This window comes from Symphodus melops (genome assembly GCF_947650265.1).
Source record: "Symphodus melops genome assembly, chromosome: 17".
Lineage (NCBI taxonomy): Eukaryota > Metazoa > Chordata > Actinopteri > Labriformes > Labridae > Symphodus > Symphodus melops.
Window position 1 is genome coordinate 1,206,619 of NC_136707.1, and position 21,854 is coordinate 1,228,472.

The 21,854-nt window shown below is 43.5% G+C and overlaps 2 protein-coding genes across 4 annotated transcripts in view; both read right to left on the reverse strand.

Annotated features, from left to right (window-relative positions):
- Positions 1–14,403, reverse strand: part of LOC306838249 (oxysterol-binding protein-related protein 7-like) — a gene marked incomplete at its 5' end in the record, with an annotated part of 16,059 nt that extends 1,656 nt beyond the window's left edge. The window contains 20 exons of one of the 3 annotated variants that reach the window (XM_079366330.1): positions 1–30; positions 174–318; positions 426–504; positions 587–650; positions 808–945; positions 1,354–1,568; positions 1,669–1,743; positions 1,845–2,025; positions 3,040–3,132; positions 4,405–4,538; positions 4,767–4,923; positions 5,180–5,266; positions 5,353–5,471; positions 5,566–5,713; positions 5,808–5,975; positions 6,106–6,219; positions 6,303–6,356; positions 6,884–7,027; positions 7,114–7,333; positions 14,339–14,403. The exon at positions 1–30 is cut by the window's left edge and continues 121 nt beyond it. In XM_079366330.1, the coding sequence (XP_079222456.1) occupies positions 1–30; positions 174–318; positions 426–504; positions 587–650; positions 808–945; positions 1,354–1,568; positions 1,669–1,743; positions 1,845–2,025; positions 3,040–3,132; positions 4,405–4,538; positions 4,767–4,923; positions 5,180–5,266; positions 5,353–5,471; positions 5,566–5,713; positions 5,808–5,975; positions 6,106–6,219; positions 6,303–6,356; positions 6,884–7,027; positions 7,114–7,333; positions 14,339–14,403 (2,430 nt within the window). Of the gene's footprint in view, positions 31–173; positions 319–425; positions 505–586; positions 651–807; positions 946–1,353; positions 1,569–1,668; positions 1,744–1,844; positions 2,026–3,039; positions 3,133–4,404; positions 4,539–4,766; positions 4,924–5,179; positions 5,267–5,352; positions 5,472–5,565; positions 5,714–5,807; positions 5,976–6,105; positions 6,220–6,302; positions 6,357–6,883; positions 7,028–7,113; positions 7,358–14,204 lie in introns of all 3 variants that reach the window. The other 2 variants (XM_079366331.1, XM_079366332.1) reach the window with 2 other exon arrangements.
- Positions 14,404–16,675: 2,272 nt separating this feature from the next.
- Positions 16,676–21,092, reverse strand: ube2z (ubiquitin-conjugating enzyme E2Z). Its single transcript, XM_079366690.1, has 7 exons — positions 20,143–21,092; positions 19,686–19,758; positions 19,188–19,375; positions 18,975–19,086; positions 18,753–18,865; positions 18,136–18,226; positions 16,676–17,951 (listed from the first exon to the last, which is right to left on the reverse strand). The coding sequence occupies exons 1-7, from the start codon at positions 20,607–20,609 to the stop codon at positions 17,769–17,771; spliced, it is 1,227 nt and encodes a 408-aa protein (XP_079222816.1). The 5' UTR covers positions 20,610–21,092; the 3' UTR covers positions 16,676–17,768.
- Positions 21,093–21,854: the final 762 nt, after the last annotated feature.

The window sequence follows — 21,854 nt, forward strand, 5'->3', positions numbered from 1 at the left end:
CTTACTGTTGTCTGAGCTCCAGTAACGAGACTGAGACAGAAACAGAAACACGTTCAACAGGGGAACACGGGAGTTTATTCTGCAATCTGAGAGAGCAGAGTATGCATGTGTGTGTGTGTGTGTGTATGTGTGTGTATATGCATGTATGTGTGTGTGTGTGTGTGTGTATTTACCTTGACAAACGTGATTTTGCATGTGCACGCGTCGCTCTTCGTGTTTCTGATCACCACCTCGCCGTAGTGCTCCAACCAGCGCTGCTGACTCAGCACGTTGTGGATACACGTCACCACCTTGTTCCACTCATAGTGATCACCGTAACTGCACAAACACAAACCACCATTCAATTTTATTAATCTGCTACTTTCTTATAAACACTTCATCACATTCGATGTAGTAAAGCTGCATATGAAGACGCAGCGACTCACTTTGGCAGGCCGACGTTCACCGGTCCGGATGAGATTACCTCCATCGACTTCCCCCAAAACTTGTTCTTCCATCTTTGATCTGAGACAGAGACGCACAACATCAGGTTTCATTTCCATCAAACACTCAAAGAAGGATAAAAACGCGTTCAGACGTTTGCTACCTTGCCAGAAGGTGAAGTTTTCCGACTCTGCATGGCACGCAGAGACTGGAGGGTGATGGCTGACCTGGAAACAACAACATCATGGAATCATTATACAACACTTAGGCCAGATGAAGCAATCTGATTGGACGAGAGACGTGGAGTACTAACAGCACGATGCGTGCGTGTGACTTAAACAATATCTGTGTCGGGTCGTTTAAGGAGCTTTCTCTGGCGCTCACCTGCTCGCTGACGAAGTGGAAGCCTCGGTCTTCTCTGTGATTCTCGAACGTTTCTCCCAGAACTGGATTAAAAGGTTTGTAGCGAAACCTCCAGGTGGCCCAGGCGTATCCTGAGATGGCGAACGCCGCCACGTACACCTGGACACAAAATGTCAATAACATCACTCTAATACTTGAGTCACAAGATGATTATCAGCAGCAGATGATTTACTTAAAAACTTACTTTAAACATATGTCAACATTTAATAACGACGTTGTGTAAATAGCACGTTTAAAAATCACGATACGCAAAGAGCTAACAGGATAATCTGATCACGACAACTGAAATCCAAACAATCATTCTGCACAGGCCTTCTCTATAAAAAAAAAGACTCGAGATGAGATATACCAACACAAACTGATAACAACTCTGATGTTAACAAGAAATTAAACAAAAAGCTTGGTTAGCTTGTAGCGTAGGTGCTAGCTTTAAACGTACAGTTTCTGCTTCAGAGGGTGATCAGAGTTTGAATGTTGCTTTTAATCGAACAGAGAAACCAAACTCACCATCCTCTCGTAGGGATCGTCGATGTAGTTGGCGATGTCGAGCAGCTCGGAGTACTCGAGCTCCTCGCAGAGTCTCTGCAGCAGAGACACGGGCTCGTTGAGAGCGACGGGCATGGACACTCTGGACAGATCTTTCCCGATGTTGTTGTACAGGATGGTCATGATGCCGATGTGGCTGTTGTCGGTGCACGGAGCGGGGAGGGTGGTACGACGACCTGCGACAAAAGGAAAGAAGATAAAAAGAGTTACCGCCATGATTATTCAGGATAAATAAGGAGGAGCCTGAAGCTCGTCATATCTTCAGCGAGTGGTTACCTGTATTGCGAGGCACTGAGCTGGGTTTCTCCTGAGCGTTGTTCAGACTGGCTCTGTAGTTGAGGGTGGCGGTGGCTGATGAGACACGAAAACATCAGAAACACTTGATCTAGTCGTAACCTTGAGATTTTTTTTTTATTTTTTTTTTGAAGGTCAGACAGCGTCCGAGTCCTCACCGTGTCCCTCCTCAGGCTCCGAGTTGCTGGTGGTTGTGATGTCACTCAGACCCGACTCGTCTGACGCCTCGGCCTCCGACGACGTCTCGCACACGATCACCTCGCTGGCGTCGAAATACTCGGCCATGGAGTCGGCCACAGACGGCGCCCGGTGAGTGTGACGACCCATGGATGGAGTCCTCTGTGAGGCGGGAGCGAGGAGAGAGGGATTTAGCATTTTTTCTTCACGTCGACGACAGATAACATGCAAGCGAAGAATCAGAAAACGACGGACAGAAGAACAAAAGATCCCCCGGGTGTCAGAGTCAAAAGATTAAAACGTTAAAGAGGAGCGGCAACAACTCATGAACAGACGAGCCTGAGAGAGATTGTGTTTTAGAATTTAAATTTTGATAAGGAGAAGGATTTAGGACGCCACGTTTAGTTGCAAAGCGTGTACAGCTGTTTGAAACTGAGCAACAAAGAGTTGACCAACTTTACACTGCAGAGGGATGATGTGTGTTGTAATCCATGTAGCGCCCTCTGCTGGTGAAAGACAACCACTCGTGTAATACAATGAAACTCAAATCGAAAGCTGATTGACTGGAGATTAATTTGAGAAATATCGGCGGGCCGATTAATCGTTCGGGCTCTATATTAGGGGGCGGGGACGGTTTAGAAACTGAGCTACGTATCGCCAAAACTGCTAAATAATTAGCTTGATGAGTTCCTCCCAAATCGCTAAATATTGCATCATAACCGATCAGTTTTTTCAAACTGAGGTAACAATCTTTGAGTTATAATTAACTGGCCATACTTTGATTTTGTACAAATATGGACGCTACTCGTTTTATGAAACCTCATTCTGTTAGCAACCAAAGGGAAAAATATTTGAGTAAAAGAATCAATAGATGAAGAAAAATCAATATTATGATTGATTTCAAGGGGAAAAGATTTGGATATTTGCTCATAGCAGCTTCTTGAGATGAATCATTTGCAGCTTTGTTGAAAAGGATTGTTTTTTTTTATTTGAAGACTTTCAGATGAATCAACGAGTTATCAATCACAGATTATTGTTTATAGATGAATCAATTAGAAGGTTGAAGTTTGTTCCAGCACTTTTCTGCAGAAGTAAAGGACCCAGGAGGGACATTGGAGGCACATTTTCCAACACACACACACACACACACGCAGGGAGGCAGAGGGCAGTACACACCTGGTCAGGACGGACGGTGCAGAAGGATTCGTCGGTAGAGTCAGAGGACAGGGAAAGCGAGTGGACTTTGGTCAGACGTGACTGTATGTCAAGCTGAAACAGCACGCAGAGGTCCACATGAATACACAAAGCGGCCATGCAAAGACACGCGCAGAGGAAGCACGCAAGAGCAAAACAAAAACATCAGAAAAGCAAAAGCAGAGAAACAACTTAAAGGTGTGTCGCTCCTTTAACCTGCAGAGATTAAACTGACCTCCTTTTGATTCCCTGTTATAGCAGTTCAGTCAGTTTGTAGTCTGAGTCAATGAAAAGATATTTCCAATAAGGTTCAGGGAGGCTGCAGGGTTTACTCCGAGGCTCCCATGAAGTCAGTGATGCTCTAATATGATGAAGTGTTTATCTTCATCTAGAAACACAGGAACCTTTACTTTTTAACTCTTAAGATGATTTCTGGGGCAGGTTGTCCTGAACTTATCCATCCTTATGAGTCCTTTCACAGGAGGCTGCAGAGGTCATGTTTACAACACACCACAGATGGCGGTTAGACTCTGAATATCTGGAGAATATTTCCATCCTTGCTGTTGTTTTGAAGAGTGTGACAGAAACAAAAGAGCCTTTTTTTAAAAGGAGCTTCTGGTGGTGTCGCGTCAGCTCACTGGTGTTATTAAACTGGTTTTCTGTGAGACCGCCCAAGGAAGTCATCTACTTGACATGTTGACCTGCGGGTTAGTTGCTTACAGTGTGTCGACAGCCAGTTGCCAGGCAACGCAACACCAAAACAAAAAGTCACAACACCAAAATCACAACTTAAAGAGACAGGAAGTCACCTGCAGCAACGACAGTGAACATGCAGAGAAGAAGCCTCGAGCAAGACGACTCAGACCGACAGCTGGGAACATCCAATCAGAGCTCGACTAACTAACTGTGTGTGTGTGTGTGTGTGTGTGTCTGTGTGCAAAGAAGGACTTGAGGTGTGTTCCTGCACGACGTGCCTGTGATGACTTGTGACTTTAAAAACAACCCAAACCTGCTCAACAGTTTCACACAGCAACAGACGGCGAGGGCTGGGTCTTCTTTGTCTTTTCTCAGGCCGATACTCTCGCTCTCTTTTTGTGTGTGTGTGTGTGTGTGTGTGTGTGTGTGTGTGTATAAAAAATGTTTACCTCCGGGAGGAAAAGTGAGAGGGTCGAGGGATGGGGTGTGAACATTAGAGGTGGAGGGAGGGAATCTTCTAGATAATGTTTTTGTACTTTGAGAAAACAAAAATGTTGAAGTTCTGTTTCTATGACGATGCTCTGATCCTACCGTGTGTTTATGAGTGTGTGTTTATGAGTGTGTGTGTGTGTGTGTGTGTGTGTGTGTTACCTCGGAGAGTGTGCTGCAGAGGGTGGCGAGCTGATGCGAGGTGTTCTGTCTCAGGTCCGGGCCGGTCCAGGCCTGCCTCAGCCTCTCCCTCTCGAAGGACAGAACCTCGTGAACGGACTTGAGGGAAGCGTGAACTAAAAATAAAAACACAGAACACGTTTTTGTACATTTACTGATTTCTCCAATGACGCGATGACGGCTGAGCTTTGTTACGGCGCTTTTGCAAAAAAAAAAAAAAAAGTAAACCAAAAAAAAAAACCATCTGAAAAGACCTCAGAGACAGAATGATTAAAGTCTACAGCTTCAAGAAAGGCGAGTCAGGAAAACATGACAACATGGAAACACACGTGACAAAGAAATACCTCTCTGAGAAGAGGCGCAGATGTCCTGGTGGAGCTTCTTGGCCTCAGGTGAGGTCACCTGAGGGTTGGACAGTTGAGAGTAGACGTAGTCCGGGATGGACTGAACAGACGCTCCCATACCTGGGCCGCCATTCGTGCTCAGGTGACTGGAAGTAAACTGAAGGAGACGAGGAGACGAAGTTCATTCACAGAGCACGTTTCATAAATACACAACGTCTGCAAGGAAGCGAACGCCATCGACACAAAGCAGACCTGTGCATGAGCAAATGTGCACGCAAGCGTGAAAATAAACATGCGCACATGCAGACTTGAAAACACACATTAAAAAAGGTTGAGATTTTTTTTTTTTTTTTTTTAAGGACTAAAAAGATTCAGCGTGACGTTTAAAAAGTGTTGAAACGAGTCGTTCTTACCATTCCCAACGCTTCGACACGAGACAGCGTTCTGGAGTGACCGAACCCTTTCCCCATCTTCTTCTTTGGTTTCTCCAGCGAGAGATTCTAAAAACGTGACGTGAAACATTTTTAAATCCCGACATTTGATATTTAACCCTTTAAAATGTGCAGTCACGTTTTAAGACACTCACCTGCATGCTGATTCTCATCTCCAGGTCTGTGTTTGTGATGGGCAGGCCTCCCTCCAGCCAATGAAGGCGCTGAATGAGTTGAGCGAGTTCAGTCAGCTCGGCCTGACAGCGAGCGAGGTCTGAAGACGCCGAGGTCAAAGAAGCGGAGCGAGAAGTTAAACATCCGCTCCTTACGAAAAAACGAACAGATGTTCAACACGCGTTTTATTTTACCGTTTGATGTGGCGTCGATGTCGTGGGTCTGCTGCAGCCAGGCTGACACCTTGTTGGTCACGCCTGGTTGAGAGGAGGGGGCGGGGGCGGGGGCGGGGCTTGGAATCTCTGGTTGGTACACTGATGCCGAGCTGGCGTAATGAGAAGGCTGGAGGAACATGTCACAGAGTAAATCAGGAAGTCAAACATACAGGATTTTTTTTTTCTTCCTCTTCTTGAATTCTTCCAAAATGTCGACCAACCGTTAATCTGTTTTGCTGGGCAATCGTGGCCATGGCGGGCAGGTTGCTCGGGCCGATGGAGAGCGCGTGGAGGACGCCGTGATGGACGCTCATCGCCTCATTTTTCCTGAACACTCGATGAGCGCACAGTTTGGTCAGCCAGATGTAGAAGATGTCCTGACTCTTTGCCTGCCAGGAAGGAAAGAAACAGACTCAGACTCAAACGTCTCCGTCACAATCAGCTCCTGCTGCGATTCTCTCATGGAGTTAACCGACATATTACAGATCTGCAGCTCAAGATGTTGTCAGTGAGAGTTACCATGAGGTGGTATAAATTATCTCCAGCGTCCAGGTCTATCCGTTTGGACTTCTTGTTGACAGACATGACGGCCAGGCTGACATCGAGCGAGCCGTGAAGCTTCCCTCTCTGAATCTGAAACACAGAGCGTGTTATGATCCCTTCACTTATCTTTCCTCAGACGTTAAATCACAAAGACAATAAACCACAGCACTTACATCTTGCTGCGTCTTGGAGTATTTTAGGATTCCTTTCTCCAACAAGAAGTATCTCTGAAAAGACCAAAGTGAAGCGTTAAACTCAATCAGCCAACAGTGTGAAGTGTGCCGTTTGGAGGTTTTCCCTTCATGACATCACAAAGGGCAGTAGCCCCTCCCCCAGGTGGGTGACCCTCCCACAGCTAGGTGTTTGTTCTGCCCTCTGAGTCTGCCTTCTCACCGTAAACAATAGGACATGGAGCCAGCAAAGCAGCGAGTACACCCGAGCCCTTCCAGAGAGGGGGCGTGGTCAGACACAGCTCATTTACATATTTAAAGCTACAGACACAGAAACAGCCTGTTCTGAGCAGGGCTGAAATAGAGGGGTTTATAGACATGATCAAATACAGGATCAGAGTGGATTTACATCAACACACTTCACACACATGATGAAGAGGAGCGAGGACACTGATGTCACCTGAAGAAGATGTGACCTTTAAATCAAAAACCTTAAATGAGAGAAATTTAAAAAAAGAGGGCAAATGTTTCTCAGTCTACCACTTGACACTCAAAACAGAAAATAATCATAGCGATGGTCTCACCTTGTGCCAGCCTTTGAGCGGGTACTTCCTCCTCTTCATCAGGTAACCCTCACAGATCCCGGGAATAGAGAGGTCCATAGTCGATCCAGGGACTGCATACATATCCATGTTCTGCAAATCGTCCATCACCTCCCAGTGACGCGACTAACACACACAGAAATAAGAAACACAATTCAGATAAAGACGTAATTTCCCTGAAACTCGGATCTCAATTCACTTTTGATTTTTACCTGTTTTGATGGTTTGTTGGATCCAGTGCTGCTGCTCCGTGAGTGGCCTGGTTTGAACGTGCTCGCTGGCGATTTGTCAACGTAGGTAATCACTGATTGGCTGCTGCTCAGAGGAGGCGGAACCACCTGAGGGTCCATGGATGCGAAGTTTTGAGGATAGCGATGCATGGAGGGGTTGACTATCAGGACAGGCTGCGTCTCATGGCAAAAAGGAACGGCACTGCACAGGACACAAATACTGACTCTTTAACTGAAACAGTCTTGACTGATATTGTATGTAAATAAAAGCTTGGGCTGTTCTTTGATGTTTAACAGTGGAACATTGTTTGGATTTAATTGCTTGATGTCTATTATCTTACATTTAATGAACACTGTGTTATTAAGGTCAAACCAAACAGAAAGGAAGGTAAGAGCTTTGTTCAAAATGTCATTCAACTTCAAAAACCTGAAAGCCACTGAGTCATCGAGGTCAACACGTGAACAAAGACGTGCATAACGAGGATGTAACCAAAGACAATAGAGCCCACCCCCCTTTCCATCGCTCGCATTCCTGCTCCTCTCCGAGAACGGTGAAAATGGCCGCTCGAAGAGGAAGTGCTCCATGTGGAAATTCAAGTTGAAGACTTTATCACACGGTGGAGTTTGGAGGAACTTCCTTTAGGTCGTTATCTGAGCCCATGATTTAAGATTTTTCCGCGTTTGCCTTCATCAAACTTTCTCCCATCCGAGCAGGAAGTAGCCAACGGCTTTCGACCAATCAGTGTGCTTCTGCTCGAGATATTCGTGGAGTCTTTTTCTCTTCTTGCTTATTACTAGAATCATGTTGCGTCTCTGAACATAATACTGAATCAACCTTCACAAAAGGACAAAGACTCTTCTCCTCTGTCGCCCCCCGGTGGCAGAACAAAGTTTTAAACTCCAGTCGATCTGCTGAGTCTCTTTGCACCTTTAAGAAAAAGCTAAAGACCCAGCTCTGCTTAAACACCTACATGCTTGATGCTGAAGAAATATCTAGATAATCACTGATTTCCGACGTGAATACGAGTAGTTTGAAATAATGACATGCTTATTGATGCAAGACTAGTTAACATCTTTTAAAACGGAGAGAGACTAACTTGTGTTTTTTTGTGGTTTACTGTATATGAGATTTTCCGACAACGCTGCAGAACGTTAATTTAATAAAAACAAGTTAATTTATATTTCTTTTATAAGTTATCAAAATGTTTAAAACGTTATCGATACCATACTATCGGTATCGGCTCATTTTAAAAATCGCAGATATGAGCCGATGTTACTCGATTTAATCTCCAGTCAAATTGTAGTACACTTGCTCACTTTCTCCAGCAGAGGGCGCTACAGGGATCATCGCTCTGCAGTGGTGAGGTTCATGTATACACATTTTAAACCTGAAGCTGCTGCAAGAGAGAGCGATAGCAACGTCTGAAATTCATAAACGCGTTAGAAGCGAAACATTTGATTTAAACTACTGACAACATTTTTAAATGTATTATGAGAACACAAAGTCTTCCTTCAATTTCAGTTTTAGGTCTTTTTTTTTTTTACACTTTCTGAACATACTTAATAACTGCACTTTACTCTATCGTTACATTTTCTAACCATGATTTTCCGTTCTAATGCAGCCGCTCAGCCAAAGGCCGACCACATGCTTGTAGTCGTGTTTCCAGACTGGAAACCATTTTCTGAAGACAGAGACAGACTTTAAAGTGGATCAAGCCATAAAACAGCAAAGTAGGGCAACACTTCTGAGCCAGTGAATCCTCTGTGACACAATAACAAATGAAACGCACCTGTGTTGGCCTGATTGTTAACAAGCTGCTGCTCCAGTTGTAGTCCACAGACAGTTCCTTTAACTTTCCCTTCAGAGCTGCAAGAGTTCCCCTCAATGTTCCCGTTCAGAAACACAATAAAGATTCTTCTTTTTAAAGATCCTTCAGCAGAAAACAAGTCCTCTGTAAATCTCCCATATGTCCCTCCAAGTGTCACTGAGAGCGAAGCCACACCTGACTGATGAGGGGCTCGTCAGACTGGTGCATATGAAAACTGGCAGGTATCTGGGCGGGGCTGGAGGGAAGAGCAACAGCCTCTTACCTGACCAAACAGGCCGGCCGGCTCCGTCAACACGAGGATGACAATGTATGGGACTGTTTGGTTTTCAGCAGCTGAGCGTTGAAAACTAAAAGCAAAACCCTGCACAGTGTTTTAAGAAGAATCTGTAAGAGGCAAAAGGGGGAGCAAGTGTTGCTTAGTGCTTCTCAACCGGTCTAGTCTCAGGACCCTCCATCGAGTCCTTCGTGAGAAATCACGACCCAGATTTCTGGCAGCCAAACAAAGTTCAGTTTGGACTTCAAACAGCACAAAAACAAAACGATTGAAAAAGGTGATTTATGGACTCTTTGACCGTTAAGTCCCCAGGGACACGTTCTTGACCCACTAAAAACAGCTACAAGACCCATGTTTAGGTCCTGACCTGCTGACCCAGTGGTCACAAAAATTCACAAGTCAATTCAGCCGTTGTAAATACAGACTTCTAACAGGACAGTAATTTCAGCCAGAACTAACATGTGCATCAAAGTGTATTCTTCTCCTTCGCTTTCAAATCTGAGTTTTTGGATGAAAACAGGAAAAAAAAAAAATTAGTAAAACAAAGAAAGAAAAGATCCTAATTTTAATGACTACGTGCAAAGGTCAAGAGTTATCGAAAGGATCTTTTGGTTTGAATTTGACGGCGCACAAATGAAGGAATGCAGTGGAGGTATGGGACGACGTCTGGTGATGACTTGGCCTACATTTATGAACCATTTAATCAACAATTAATCAAAACAGACAGACAGGGAGTGCGTGCTTTACCAAAGCCACCTGACTTGAGGCATTCCTACCTTTAACAGATTTTGTGTGTGATTACAGAGTCTCTGAAACAGTATTACCACTGATACAAATGTTCTGCTTTCCATTTGTGGTTTGTCCATCACCATTCACTTCAGTTTTAGCGAGTGTTGAGATATTTACATCTCTGCATGTTTTTATAAAACCTGCAAGTTGTCTCTCCTGGAGCAAACAGTTTCCAGCAGAAAGGAAGAGATTTGTCTTCTCTCTTGAGCTCTCCAACCTTTATTCACCCGAGTGCTACTTTGACAAAATGAAAGTGGCCAAGAGCTACTGGTATAGATAGATACTTTATTGATCCTGAGGGAAATTCATCACATCGCTTGCATTTATTCACACAGAACACATCAGCTGAATTAAGCTGCTGATTGTACACATGTGAAATTACATTAAGCCAATGCTTATCGATAATCTTAAATTCACATCAAGGCCCAAGAAGACGTAAATACTTTACACCTTTTTTAATGGGCCAAATATAATATATATAAATAGTGGGAAGAGGTGCATTCACTTTCGTCAGATTTATTTTATTTAAATTTTTTTTTTTTTTACAGTCGGGCAACCTATAGCAGTGGTGTCCAAACTTTTTTTCTTGCGGGCCAAAATTGTCGCGCTAGAATTGCTCACGGGCCACAGGTTGTTTTTTGGGTTTTTTTTTTTTTTTAATATTGGAAGGAACTTTTTGTATTTTGACCTCTTCAAAAAATAATGTAAATACACAATAACTAATTGCAGTGGGAAACTGTTGCGTTCTAATTTTTTGAAAAGAATAGTCAGGCTTTTATAGGTCTCCCTCGCTAACATGAAAAAGAAAGAAAAAAAACAAAAACGAAATATGCCATCTGATGAGGCCTGGGGCCAAAATCTTCTGATTCTTCGATTGAAGTCAAGGGCCACAAATGGCCCCCGGGCCGCACTTTGGACACCCCTGACCTATAGGCTCCTGAGCTAGCTGTTGGAGACCCCTGGTTTAAGCTAACAAACCGCACTACCTCCATTAAAACATCAGGCTAGCTCGGGCTTCACCTGATGTTAGAAAGCTGCGTCAGCGTGCTCCATGTTTTTATCGTTCAGCCTTCGCTTCACTAATCCATTCGATGCGTTTGGGTCCTTAAAGGTAGAAACACTTCAGAGAGCGAGCAAGAGGAGCAGAAACGGGGCCCCAAACATTCCCGACATGCTTTGACTACACATCATCGCGTGATTGCAGAACTCGATTACTCACCATACTTTGGTTACAGCTGCTGATGATGATGACACACCTCTCCATTTATCATGGGGGAATTTGAGGAGATCATCACATCCAGAGTGTTTATTGTTATTAACTGAAAGGAGTCTCTCGTTCATGTAAACTGATTATAGCTGTACTTTCACTTCTTTCAATGGCAACAGGAGGCCAATACAAGGTGGTTATGTGGAATAAGGACTCAAAAGGTGTTAAAATATCCTCCCGAGGGCGAGCTGTCACTCATGAGCAAAATATCCCAGAGCCACTTCATCCAAACAAACGTGTTTCTCAAACAAAGAGCATCTCCAAATCTCAATCATCACACAGGTATGACACTAATCATTTGAATCATTACGCATCACAGAGGATTCACGCAGAAGAACATTGTGAAGTATGTGGTCGCACCAGTAACCCGGAGAGGCAGCAAGGGTTCGAGACACACATCCGGCAGCACAAAGAATTTGTAGAATTTGTTTTCTTCGAATTCTAGAAATTCATTCGACGGCAAACGCGACTCCAGTCACACGGTCTCAAACAAGATCTTCAGCATCACAGCCATCGCTCAGAAACACCCATGATCAACAACAACCATCTCCTGTGACCCTGATGGGTTTAATGTGTTTAACTCAAGCAGGACTGAGAAAGTCCACCTTAAGGATCCAGCTTCAGGCTGATTAGAAAGCGAAGAATGACGGTAGAAGGGATTTGTAGTTGTTGCATTCAGGGTAAGGGACAGATGGATGCATGTGCACCAATGAGATGCAAGCGACTCGCTGCGTTATCTTTTTCGGGATCTATGGAGGACAAAATGCACAACCTGGTATTTTGTCTGATATGGAACTGGTTCTAAACTCAATGACTGAAAACACGTCACGTGTTTTTGCTTGTAAGTCAACGTCAAACAAAATTGTTTGAGCAAAACGTTTTGGTTCTTGACCTTCATCAGGCAAGCATTTTAAGAAATGTGCAACTACACAATAGAAAGGTTCAGTTCAATAACTGAAAAAGCTTTGGTGCAAAAGCAACTAAATAAATGTGCACAACTGTTAACAGGATTATTTCTGCTGTAAAGTTGGGAATACAGACTTCAAGGCGGCATTATTGTATGACATCTGGAGTCTGTAGATCATTATTTAACCAATTCTACTTCTCTCTCTGATACATTAAGTCTTATATATGGAAGTCAGACCAGCAGGAAGTCATAAAACACAGCCTCACTTTACCTCTCAATTCTAAGAACTACTCCTTTAGGACAGTTAACGTCCAAGTTTGTACAGAAAAGAAATGTTCTTATCTTTGTATCAGTAGAAGAATATGAATATTTTAAATATGTATCGTTGTGTTCAGTAAAAAGGAAGTGTTTTTCCAGAACACTATGTCCCTTCACATTTGTGTCTATGTGATGTCACCTCAGACAGAGCAAACACCTGAACAGACCTGTTCTTCTCTCCCTCCAATCTCAGCTATCCTCCATCTTTAACCACCTCCCTCCATTCAGGAATGTACCCGCACATGCACAAGCTAATTGGGCAAGTGGCTGATGTCTCAATGTTTACAACAGTGTTTACCGCCCAACGTTACCCCTTTGGCTGCAGTTATGTAGCCTACTAATAAAAAGAACAGAAGGAAACGTCAAGATTTTAAATATCCAGCATGTTAGGGGCAATCCCAATGCTCTCTGAGCAGATCAGCAAAGTTTGTTCTGGTTCTTTATATCACTTACACGACCAAATCCGGGCAGATAATCTCTTCTGTGCATCCTCAAGTGAAAGCAAGTGCTCGTCAGACTTTAAAATGGCCCAATTATCCTGTAGCCTGAACCAGTTTAAGCCACCATGACTCAATAACTAGCTTTAGCATTCATGCAGGTCTTATATTTCTTTCTGGTTTGATAGTTTCAGTAGGCCTACAGAAGGAAAAGAATAAAGTGACTAGCTAGCCTAAAGTTAGGGAGCTAAGTTAGCCAGCTAGGAGACATTCAATGCTAACGAATGTCTCAATGTTCATGTCAGTGGGTTGACAAATGTAGCTTATCATTTAAGCCTAATAATATTTTACAATAGTTTTCTTGTTATTTTCAGATTTGTAATAATTGTTTAACAGTCAAGAAGTTGTGGCTATGCTAACTCTTAGCCTCACTCCTTTGAAGCCCCATTGTTCAACTGTGTTTAGCATTTTATTTGTTTGTATTGATTTGTCGCTGGTCAGATGACCTTTGACTGTTTAAATTTTGAAGTTGAATTTCCCTCGGGATCAATAACCTATCCATTTATCTATCTAAATAAGTAGGACAGCTCTGCAGATCTTGGGCCCAGGGTTTTGAAATGAGCTACAATTAAACCCATGTCTGTTTTTAAGTAATGCCTCCCTCCTGTGGAGATTAGCAATAGGTCTACAATTTAAAATTTTCAGAGAAAGTCAATGAAATACAGGGAACACAATGAACTGGTTGTAGTGGAAAAGAGTTTATCCAGTCACACAGGACGAGTGTGGACAGGAATCTGGATTAATAAACAGGTTTGATTTAACTGAAGTACTGAACAACACCCAAACGATCACAACACAGTTTGAGAAACACTAAATGTATTTTATACTTTAACTTTGCATATTTCTTAAAACATTTCGCGATAACTTACACAAAGAACACGACACAAAAATGGAGTAGATAAATAGATAGATAGATAGATAGATACTTTATTGATCCCGAGGGAAATTCAAGGTGTCATAGATATCATATCTTATGAAATACAGTCACATTTTCTGAATAAATATTTATACAGAAAATATAACTCTAAATTTAAACAACCTTATAAATTTGTTTAGAAAATACCACTTAATTTAAACCGGTTGGAACGCGCGTGCACTTAAAAGGCAAACCAGACCAACGGCTGATTTCAGATTTAACGCGCGAGACCTTTAAAAACACGTGAAGTCGACCATTTTCAAACACAGAACTCACCTGTTTTAATCGGAGTTAAGCGTCCTGTTTGACTGGAAACCAACACCTGAACTGGGTAAACTCTGTCCACCGGTGTTTTTATTGCCTCGATCTGACGACGACCACAGCGTCCGCGTGCTACTGACAAGCCTTACCTGCACAGGTGTACTGACGGCACAGGGGCATGATGGGAACATTTTTCTTCTCTACAGCGGCACATTCTCACACAAATATTACAAAAGAAATAATCAATATAAACATGAAAAACCAACCACATTAATGACTTTCCTCTGTTTTTATCATGTTTGATTGTTGACTGTTTGTGTAAATGTGCATAAAGTGAAATAAAGTAGCATAATCCAGGTGTATTTGGTTATTGTTTCTTCAAGGTTTATTCACTCATTTGCCACAACAAATTACCATTATCAGATTTTTTTTATTCAGTCTTCTTTGCAAACTATTTCCTATTTCCTGAGCACTTAAAAAAAATAAAATAAGACAAGCTTTTAATTGTATTGCTTTAATTTACGTGACGTTTAAACTCAATTAGACTCAGTTCTCTGCTCAGTGTTGTCTTTGTTGTGTTTCCAGAAGGCTAACAAAGGCTGCTCTATCTTCAGACATCTGTTTGAACAAATGTGTCAGTCAGTCATTTACCTCAAATTTGAACATGTAGTGACTTCAATCGACCACTAGATGGCAGTAAGTTAATTTAACCCTTTAAAAGTCAACCGACTGCAAGTAAAAAAAAAAATCAACTAGATGGATTAATCAGGACTGAACATTTTTTATTTATTTATTTTTTTTATCTCCAGAACTTCTGTACAACAGCAATATTTTCAAGACCTGGACATGATCACACCTGTCAGTTTGCAAGGCTTTAATAAAGCACAACACAACACAACCAAACGAGAGAGGAGGGGGGAGGGCGGGGGGTGACCTTTTGACCTCCACACTAAAGAAAAGCTGCAATCAAATAGTTTGGCAATCAATCACATGACGTCCGCTGTATAGGATCTGCTTCTCGTGTAACCCTAGAATAAAATGATCGAACAAATCAAGAGGAATGCCGACTGTGAGAGACTCAAGTAAACGGACACGGAGAGCACGAGGCGGACACCGGAGGACAACAGCAGGAAGAACAAGAAAAACACTCATCAATTTGACCAAAGCACGTCTCTTAATGATGGGGAAGCTTAAGAAAACAGCACAGTTAGTCCATCATGCCCAGTCAGTATTTGGAATAAAAGGAGCACCTCTCATATTTTTTTTTATTTTTTACCGAAGTCCTGAGTGAACATGCATCAGTACATTTAATATAATGACATTTTCCCACGATAACAAACACTTTCTGGTTGTTTTCTCCAGATCTCCACATTTATTTTGCACCTTCAGCGTTTCAAAGAACAAAACTAACTTCGAAGAAAGACTCAGCTTACCGACTTGTTTTGTTTTCTAGACCGCCAGAAATGACAGATATCCCATTATCACGAGAAAAGAGGCTTTCCGTTAAAATGAGGGAACCAAATTTGGGATTCTAGCTTATCAATCGTCAAAGTTTGATAACGTCTCGAGGAAACAACTGAAATGAACTCATCATCATCAAGGGGAGAAACGTCTCCGTTACCTTGAGATGATGAGATATTTAAATCCATCATCACAGGATGGCGAAAATAACTCACGATTTCAAGACAACAACCGGAAATAAACGTATCACTGGAAAAACAGATTATGAGAAAACGACTGAAACAAAGTCGCTCTCGTAGGAAAACCAGATTTGATATCTGCAGATAATGAGGAAACTTGACCGTCCACATTATGAGATAAACATAAAATGCACGAGTACATGTCCGCTCAGGGCTTCCGTACGAGTGCATAGCCTATAATTATAATGACACTGAGTGTTTGCATGTCACGTTTACTGAGCCTTAATGATTCTGTCTGCATGCTGAAATGATCACAGATCACGACACACTCAGTGATGATTATTCCTGTCAGGTTGCTACGTTTCCTCTCTGTCTGTGAAGTTTAGACCGATGGATGATCAGGACCTCTGCTCCCTCCAACTTTTTTTTTTTTTAAGCCCTATATGGCAGAACACGTTTTTTTTTCACCATAATTGTTTGTTTGTTTTTGTGTGTAGTAAAGGAGTCGCACCCGGACTGGAAAAACCTCAAACTTTTCTCAGCAGTTACTTCCTGCTTCCTGATTTATTTCTCATCTTATTTCCCTCTTTGGATGTGATTTTGTCTCACACCTTGCCGAGTCTGTACAGCTTTCTGGAACCCCCTAATATAAACATCATATGTATATTTGATATTTTTTTTTTTATTATGCTTATAATGCTTTATTACGTCTAGTGACGCTGTAACTGTGTGCTTTGACGTTTATAATTTGACGTTTCCTTTTATGCAAAAACACAGACACGTTCTTCACATGAGGAAACGCTGACATCTAGTGGAGAAAAGCACGAATCTAAATGGACAAATTGGTCTGAGTACAGTAATTATCTGTTTATTCAGCATCTTTAAGTCTTAAATCAGATCAAGAAGAAACCAACTCCAGAGCAGTGCAAACCCTTCATTCGACATAAATCTAAATCCTCATTCAGAGCGCAGAGAGCAGCCGAGGAACTCGAAGCGTCAACACGTGGGAAGTTGCTTTTTCCTTCCTCCAATTTGTTCCAAATAACCTACGATGATTAACTCAAGTACGGGATGATCACAAGTGCCTTTAACCTAAAGAACAGCAGAATTTACACGTAAAATAAATGCACCGTCAACACTGCAAATCAGCTTCGGTTAACTTTCAGCACAACAATGAGAGAAACAGGAGAACAAAAAAAAAAACCGGGTATACAGGTGGATAACAACAAAACTGACGGCTTCTTATCTGGTAAACAGATTCCAACAGCTGCGGGAGGAACAGACAAGAGAAGCTGTTTGAATCACTGTTTTCAGAGCTGCTGATGTCGTACGTGCTCCGGTTTTTTGAGGTCCAGTTGACAGAGCTGTCGGAGCGGCTACAAACCGGGCCGGAGGTCACAAGGCACAGGACTCGAGAAGAAAAGCCAAAGTGTCACTCTCTCAAACTTCCTCCGACCCGAAAGCCGTCTCCTCTTGAATTCAAAGCAACAGGGCGACTCAGAAAGGGGAGTCTGCTCCGATGTTTCGACTCAGGCCAGTCACCTCCACCTTCTCCAGATTTCTGAAACATCCTGCGTCAGTCTCTACACGTCTACGTGTTTGAGCCGAGAAACAAACTCTTCATATCCAGGAGCAACAACAGCGTTTGGGCAGCTTCAAAGTGACAGCTGGTTAGCTACAGAAGTAGCACAAACACACCGCTCCAGGCTAAATACTTTTCAATACGAGGAGGCTGAGACGGACTCTCCTCTTTCTGGAACATCTGAGCAACACGAGCCTGATTTCACTTACATCCCGGACTCAATAAAGCCTGAAACCCAGGCGCATAATCTCCGCAGTCGTTTCCTTCCTCCACTGTAAACAAAACAAAAAAAGGTGCCTTTGTCTGTGTAGTCCTTGGCGTTGAGTCGAGCACCGAGCAGGGAGCGTACGGGGGGAGTCAGGGCTGGGAGCTGCCCTGGCTGTCAGGGTCCGTCCCTGAGGAGCTGGTGTCTGAGTCCGAGTCCTCGTTCTTGTGGTTGTCCTCCGCCAGGCTTTTCTCTCTTATGCGCCTGTGGGTGGCGCTGAGGCGGGCCAGCAGGCCCTGGTAGTCGAAACGACCGCGCTTCTCGCCGAACGGGTCCTGGCAGAAGACGGGTCATTGAAAAAACGAAAAACATTCAAATACGAACCAAACAGTGTCGGCGAAAGCTCGAGCTTCTTTATGCGTTCAAATTATTTTAATACTACTTTGTTGACGAGACGAATCAAAAAAGATGGACGAGAGGAAAATGAATAAAAGAGAAAACTATAATCAAAAGAGTCACCTGCATGTTCTGTCCCTGCAGATGAAGCCTCTCTTTGCACACTCCCTCGTAGAAATCATAATATTCCAGGAAGGACTTCTCCATCACACTCCTGAAAACACACACACACACACATCAGCCGTGAGTAGAGTGACCACACCAGGGCAAAATGACCTCCATGAAAGACATGAACGGGGGACAGAGGAAAGCTGCTCGCCTGATCTGAGTGCATGAAGTCGTCTTTTTCTTAAACTGTTCTCTCTTATTGAAGTCTCTCCTCGTTGAAATGAAGCCGTAACACGTGAAAATCTGAGTGATTAATGCGACCTCATTCAAGGTTTTTATAGGTCAGGGATCAGACCGGCTCCTCAGGACAGTTAGTCAAGGTCACCTTCAATAAAGTCTGTGGATCGTATCTCCTCCTCTCTGTTTTTTAAAGAACGTTGATCTTAAGACAGGAAGCAATGAAGCTCCTTTCCTTTTCACTGAGAGAAGTCAAAGAGCTCTTATCACGGCGGGTCATTTCAGTTAAGAACCTTCCTGACCAAAAACAAATATTCAACCTGACCCCCAGGACTGTTACAAAGATGGGACAGAAAAAGGAGACGGCTAGGAAGAGAAGTGTGTGTTTGTCTCACCACAGAGCCTCAGGACAGGGGACTTTTCCCTCCAACATGTCACACACAGCCACTCTCATGGTCTCATGACGGATACACTCGTTGTAGTTCTTACTGTCACCTGGATGGCGCTCCTAAGAGATGCACACACACACACACACACACACACACACACAGAGTAAGATCATAGAGACTCTGAACAGATGTGCATTAATGAGCGCACACAGAAGCAGACGATCGTACCTGTTCGAAGCCGGGTTCATTGTGGTACGGGTTCTCCGTCATCAGAGACTGGATGGAGATGAGGACAGAGGAAATACTCTGAGCTGGACTCCATGCTGGACCTGTCCATGTCCTACAAACACACACACACACACACACTCAAGCTGTGAGACGGAAACATACCACACTCCAGAAATACTGTAAAGACTCTCAGTAGAAGAATCTTGAACTCACCCCAGGATGCTGAGGCAGACTTTTCCATTGCGGTAAAAGTTGGGGTTGAAGCGGACCGTGTTGTGACCGGTGGTGATGAGTTTGACTCGCGGCGGGTGGATGGGATAGTCCGGAGGGCAGCGGAACAGAAAGAGGAAGAATCCGCCCTCGTACGGCGTGTCGAACGGCCCTGTGATGAGAGCGTGGATCTGCAGAGAGTGGAAGAAGAAGGTGTCAGTCTTTGAGAAGTCTGCTCGTTTGTTTGCAGACATTTTCACTTGTAGACTCCTGAACATTTCTCGAAAAAGTCAGAGTTAAAAAACGTGTCTGTGTTCACACGTGCAGCTCCCCCAGAAAAATAAAATAAATAAATTTCTGTGTTGAACGCGAGTGAACAAGGTTTATGATCGGCGTTAATGTCTTCAATCACATCTACATATTATCCAGGAGTAAGAAGACTGTGAGTAAGCTGTGTCTGCTCCGTGTGATCGCCCTGACGCGGGGGATCGGCTCTTTTACCTTGGTCATGTCTTGAGGATCAGGGACGACAAACATCCCTGGTGGAGGCTCCTTATAGATGGACATGATGTCCCTGTACAGAAAGAGGGACGAAGAAGGCGACCGGTGAGAAGTCTTTTACAAAAATAGTCCTAGCACACGTTAAAAGGATAATTTATTTTCTTTTTTTTATTATTATTATAGATAAATGGCACACATACGTTGCCATCAAAATAATAAGTGCATTTTAGACAGTTTTCTCTGTTGCAATTGTTTCAAATGTTTAACTTGGATGTTGGATCTTAAAGCCAAACTTCCCTTTTTGTTTAGTCTCTGTTGATTTTCAGTAAAGGAGGAAACTAGACAGAAAACTCTCACTTTCGATTCTGACACACAAGTGAGACCGGGGACTAACTAACCTGTGAACATACAAACAGTGACAACACAGGTCAGAGGTCAGATCTGTTTTAAATGGTACCTTTTTATCCTCAGGATACACTGCTGGGAAGCCTTCTCGTTATCCCAGTCCGTGCTGAGGGTCGGGTCCCAAGAGGTGGCGTGGATTTGGGACAGGAGGCCCGCTCCTGCCACCCCAGCCACCCCGGCGACCCCTAGCCCGACCCCGGGTATGGGGATGGAGGAGTGTAGGTTGGGGGAGAGAGGCACGGCCAGGGGTGAAGAGCCGGGGGTGAAGGTGCTTCCGAACCCGGCTGGGGTGGCGGTGACAGCGGACATGGGGGTCACCAAGGCGGTGAGGCCACTCTGCGCGGCCGCGGCGAGAGGAGGGGAGGCCGGGCTGGAGTTTGAGTGAGCACCGCTGGCAGTCGAGTGTCCCCCCGGCAGAGAGTTAGTCAAAGTCGGCAGCAGCGTCGCTCCGCTGGCCTGCCCGGTGACGCCTAAACCGAGGGCACCGCCGCTGCTCTTATCACCGAAACTGTCCGCCATGGCTCGCGAGCTCGTGCGCTGTCGTGAAAAACCGTTGGCGCTGACTAACCGACGAGGCTAACGGCTAACTGCATTGACAGCTGGCGGCGAAGTTACCTGTGCTTGTTGTGTCCCGGATCAGAGAGCAGAGAGACGGGGGAGGACTGAGCGCAGAGGCGAGGAGGCCAAACAACCAGGCATTTCTTCCCACGACATGGTGGCTACTTATCGTTAGCTTCTGTGTTTTTTTTTCCTCCCGAGGTCTTTAAAAAAAAGTGTGAAGTCATCCGCTGTAACGTCCCGTCCTTCTTTCTACGACTTACGAAGAAGCACGCCGTCCGGTTTCTTCCTGGTTTAAATTCCTTTTTAAGTCGTCAATATATTTGATTTTAAACCGACAGAGAACACTCCTCTGCCCCATTCACACAACGCAACTTCAGGATCTGAATTCTGATCAAGCTAACTGAACAACCGGCGCACATCCGGCTCGACCTTCAAAATAAAAGCCCGATATTACTGTTTGGGACGCTGCGTCTAATTTAAAATAAGCTATTATTTTATTGATTCCCAAGAGGGAAAATTCGGGCGTTGCAACAGCAATACAGAAATTTAAAAAAAGTCAAAAACCGAATAGAATAGTAACATAAATACAATTTGAAAAATAGTAGAAGAAGAATATACATAACCCTAACCCTCAACAAGACAATGAAGAAAAGATGTGCAGTTAAAGTGACCAGTGAAGATTTAGAGTGACGTGTGTGTTTGATATGACAGTTATAAGGTATGATGTAATATAGTGCAATAGATACAATATTCAGTTATGTATTGCTGCATTGTTGTCAGAGAAGCCAGCTCTTCAACAGAGATTTTGACACCTCCCTCTGGACAAAAGTCAATCTTTTTGCTATTCTCCTTCTGTTAAGTAAAAGTATTTTTTTATTAGTATGAATCCCGTTTATTTACATTATTACACAGAACAATATTAGGAAAAAACAGACAAGAACAGAGGTCAAATCTCCTCTGACACCATGAAAAAAAAAAAAAACAGGCAGGTGTCCCAGATGTTAGAACATTTGGTTAAAATAATAGAACAATCAAGGCTCCAATCAATGCTGTGCAAAAGGTTAGTGTGTGCATAAAAAGAGCTGGATATCATCTGCAGTTAGAAACAATCACAAGGAAAGATTTCTCCAACAAACAACTCATGCTTGACGGAGAGAGAAGTGCAGAGTCATAGAGTTCAACTTGAGAGAAAGTGCAAAAAAC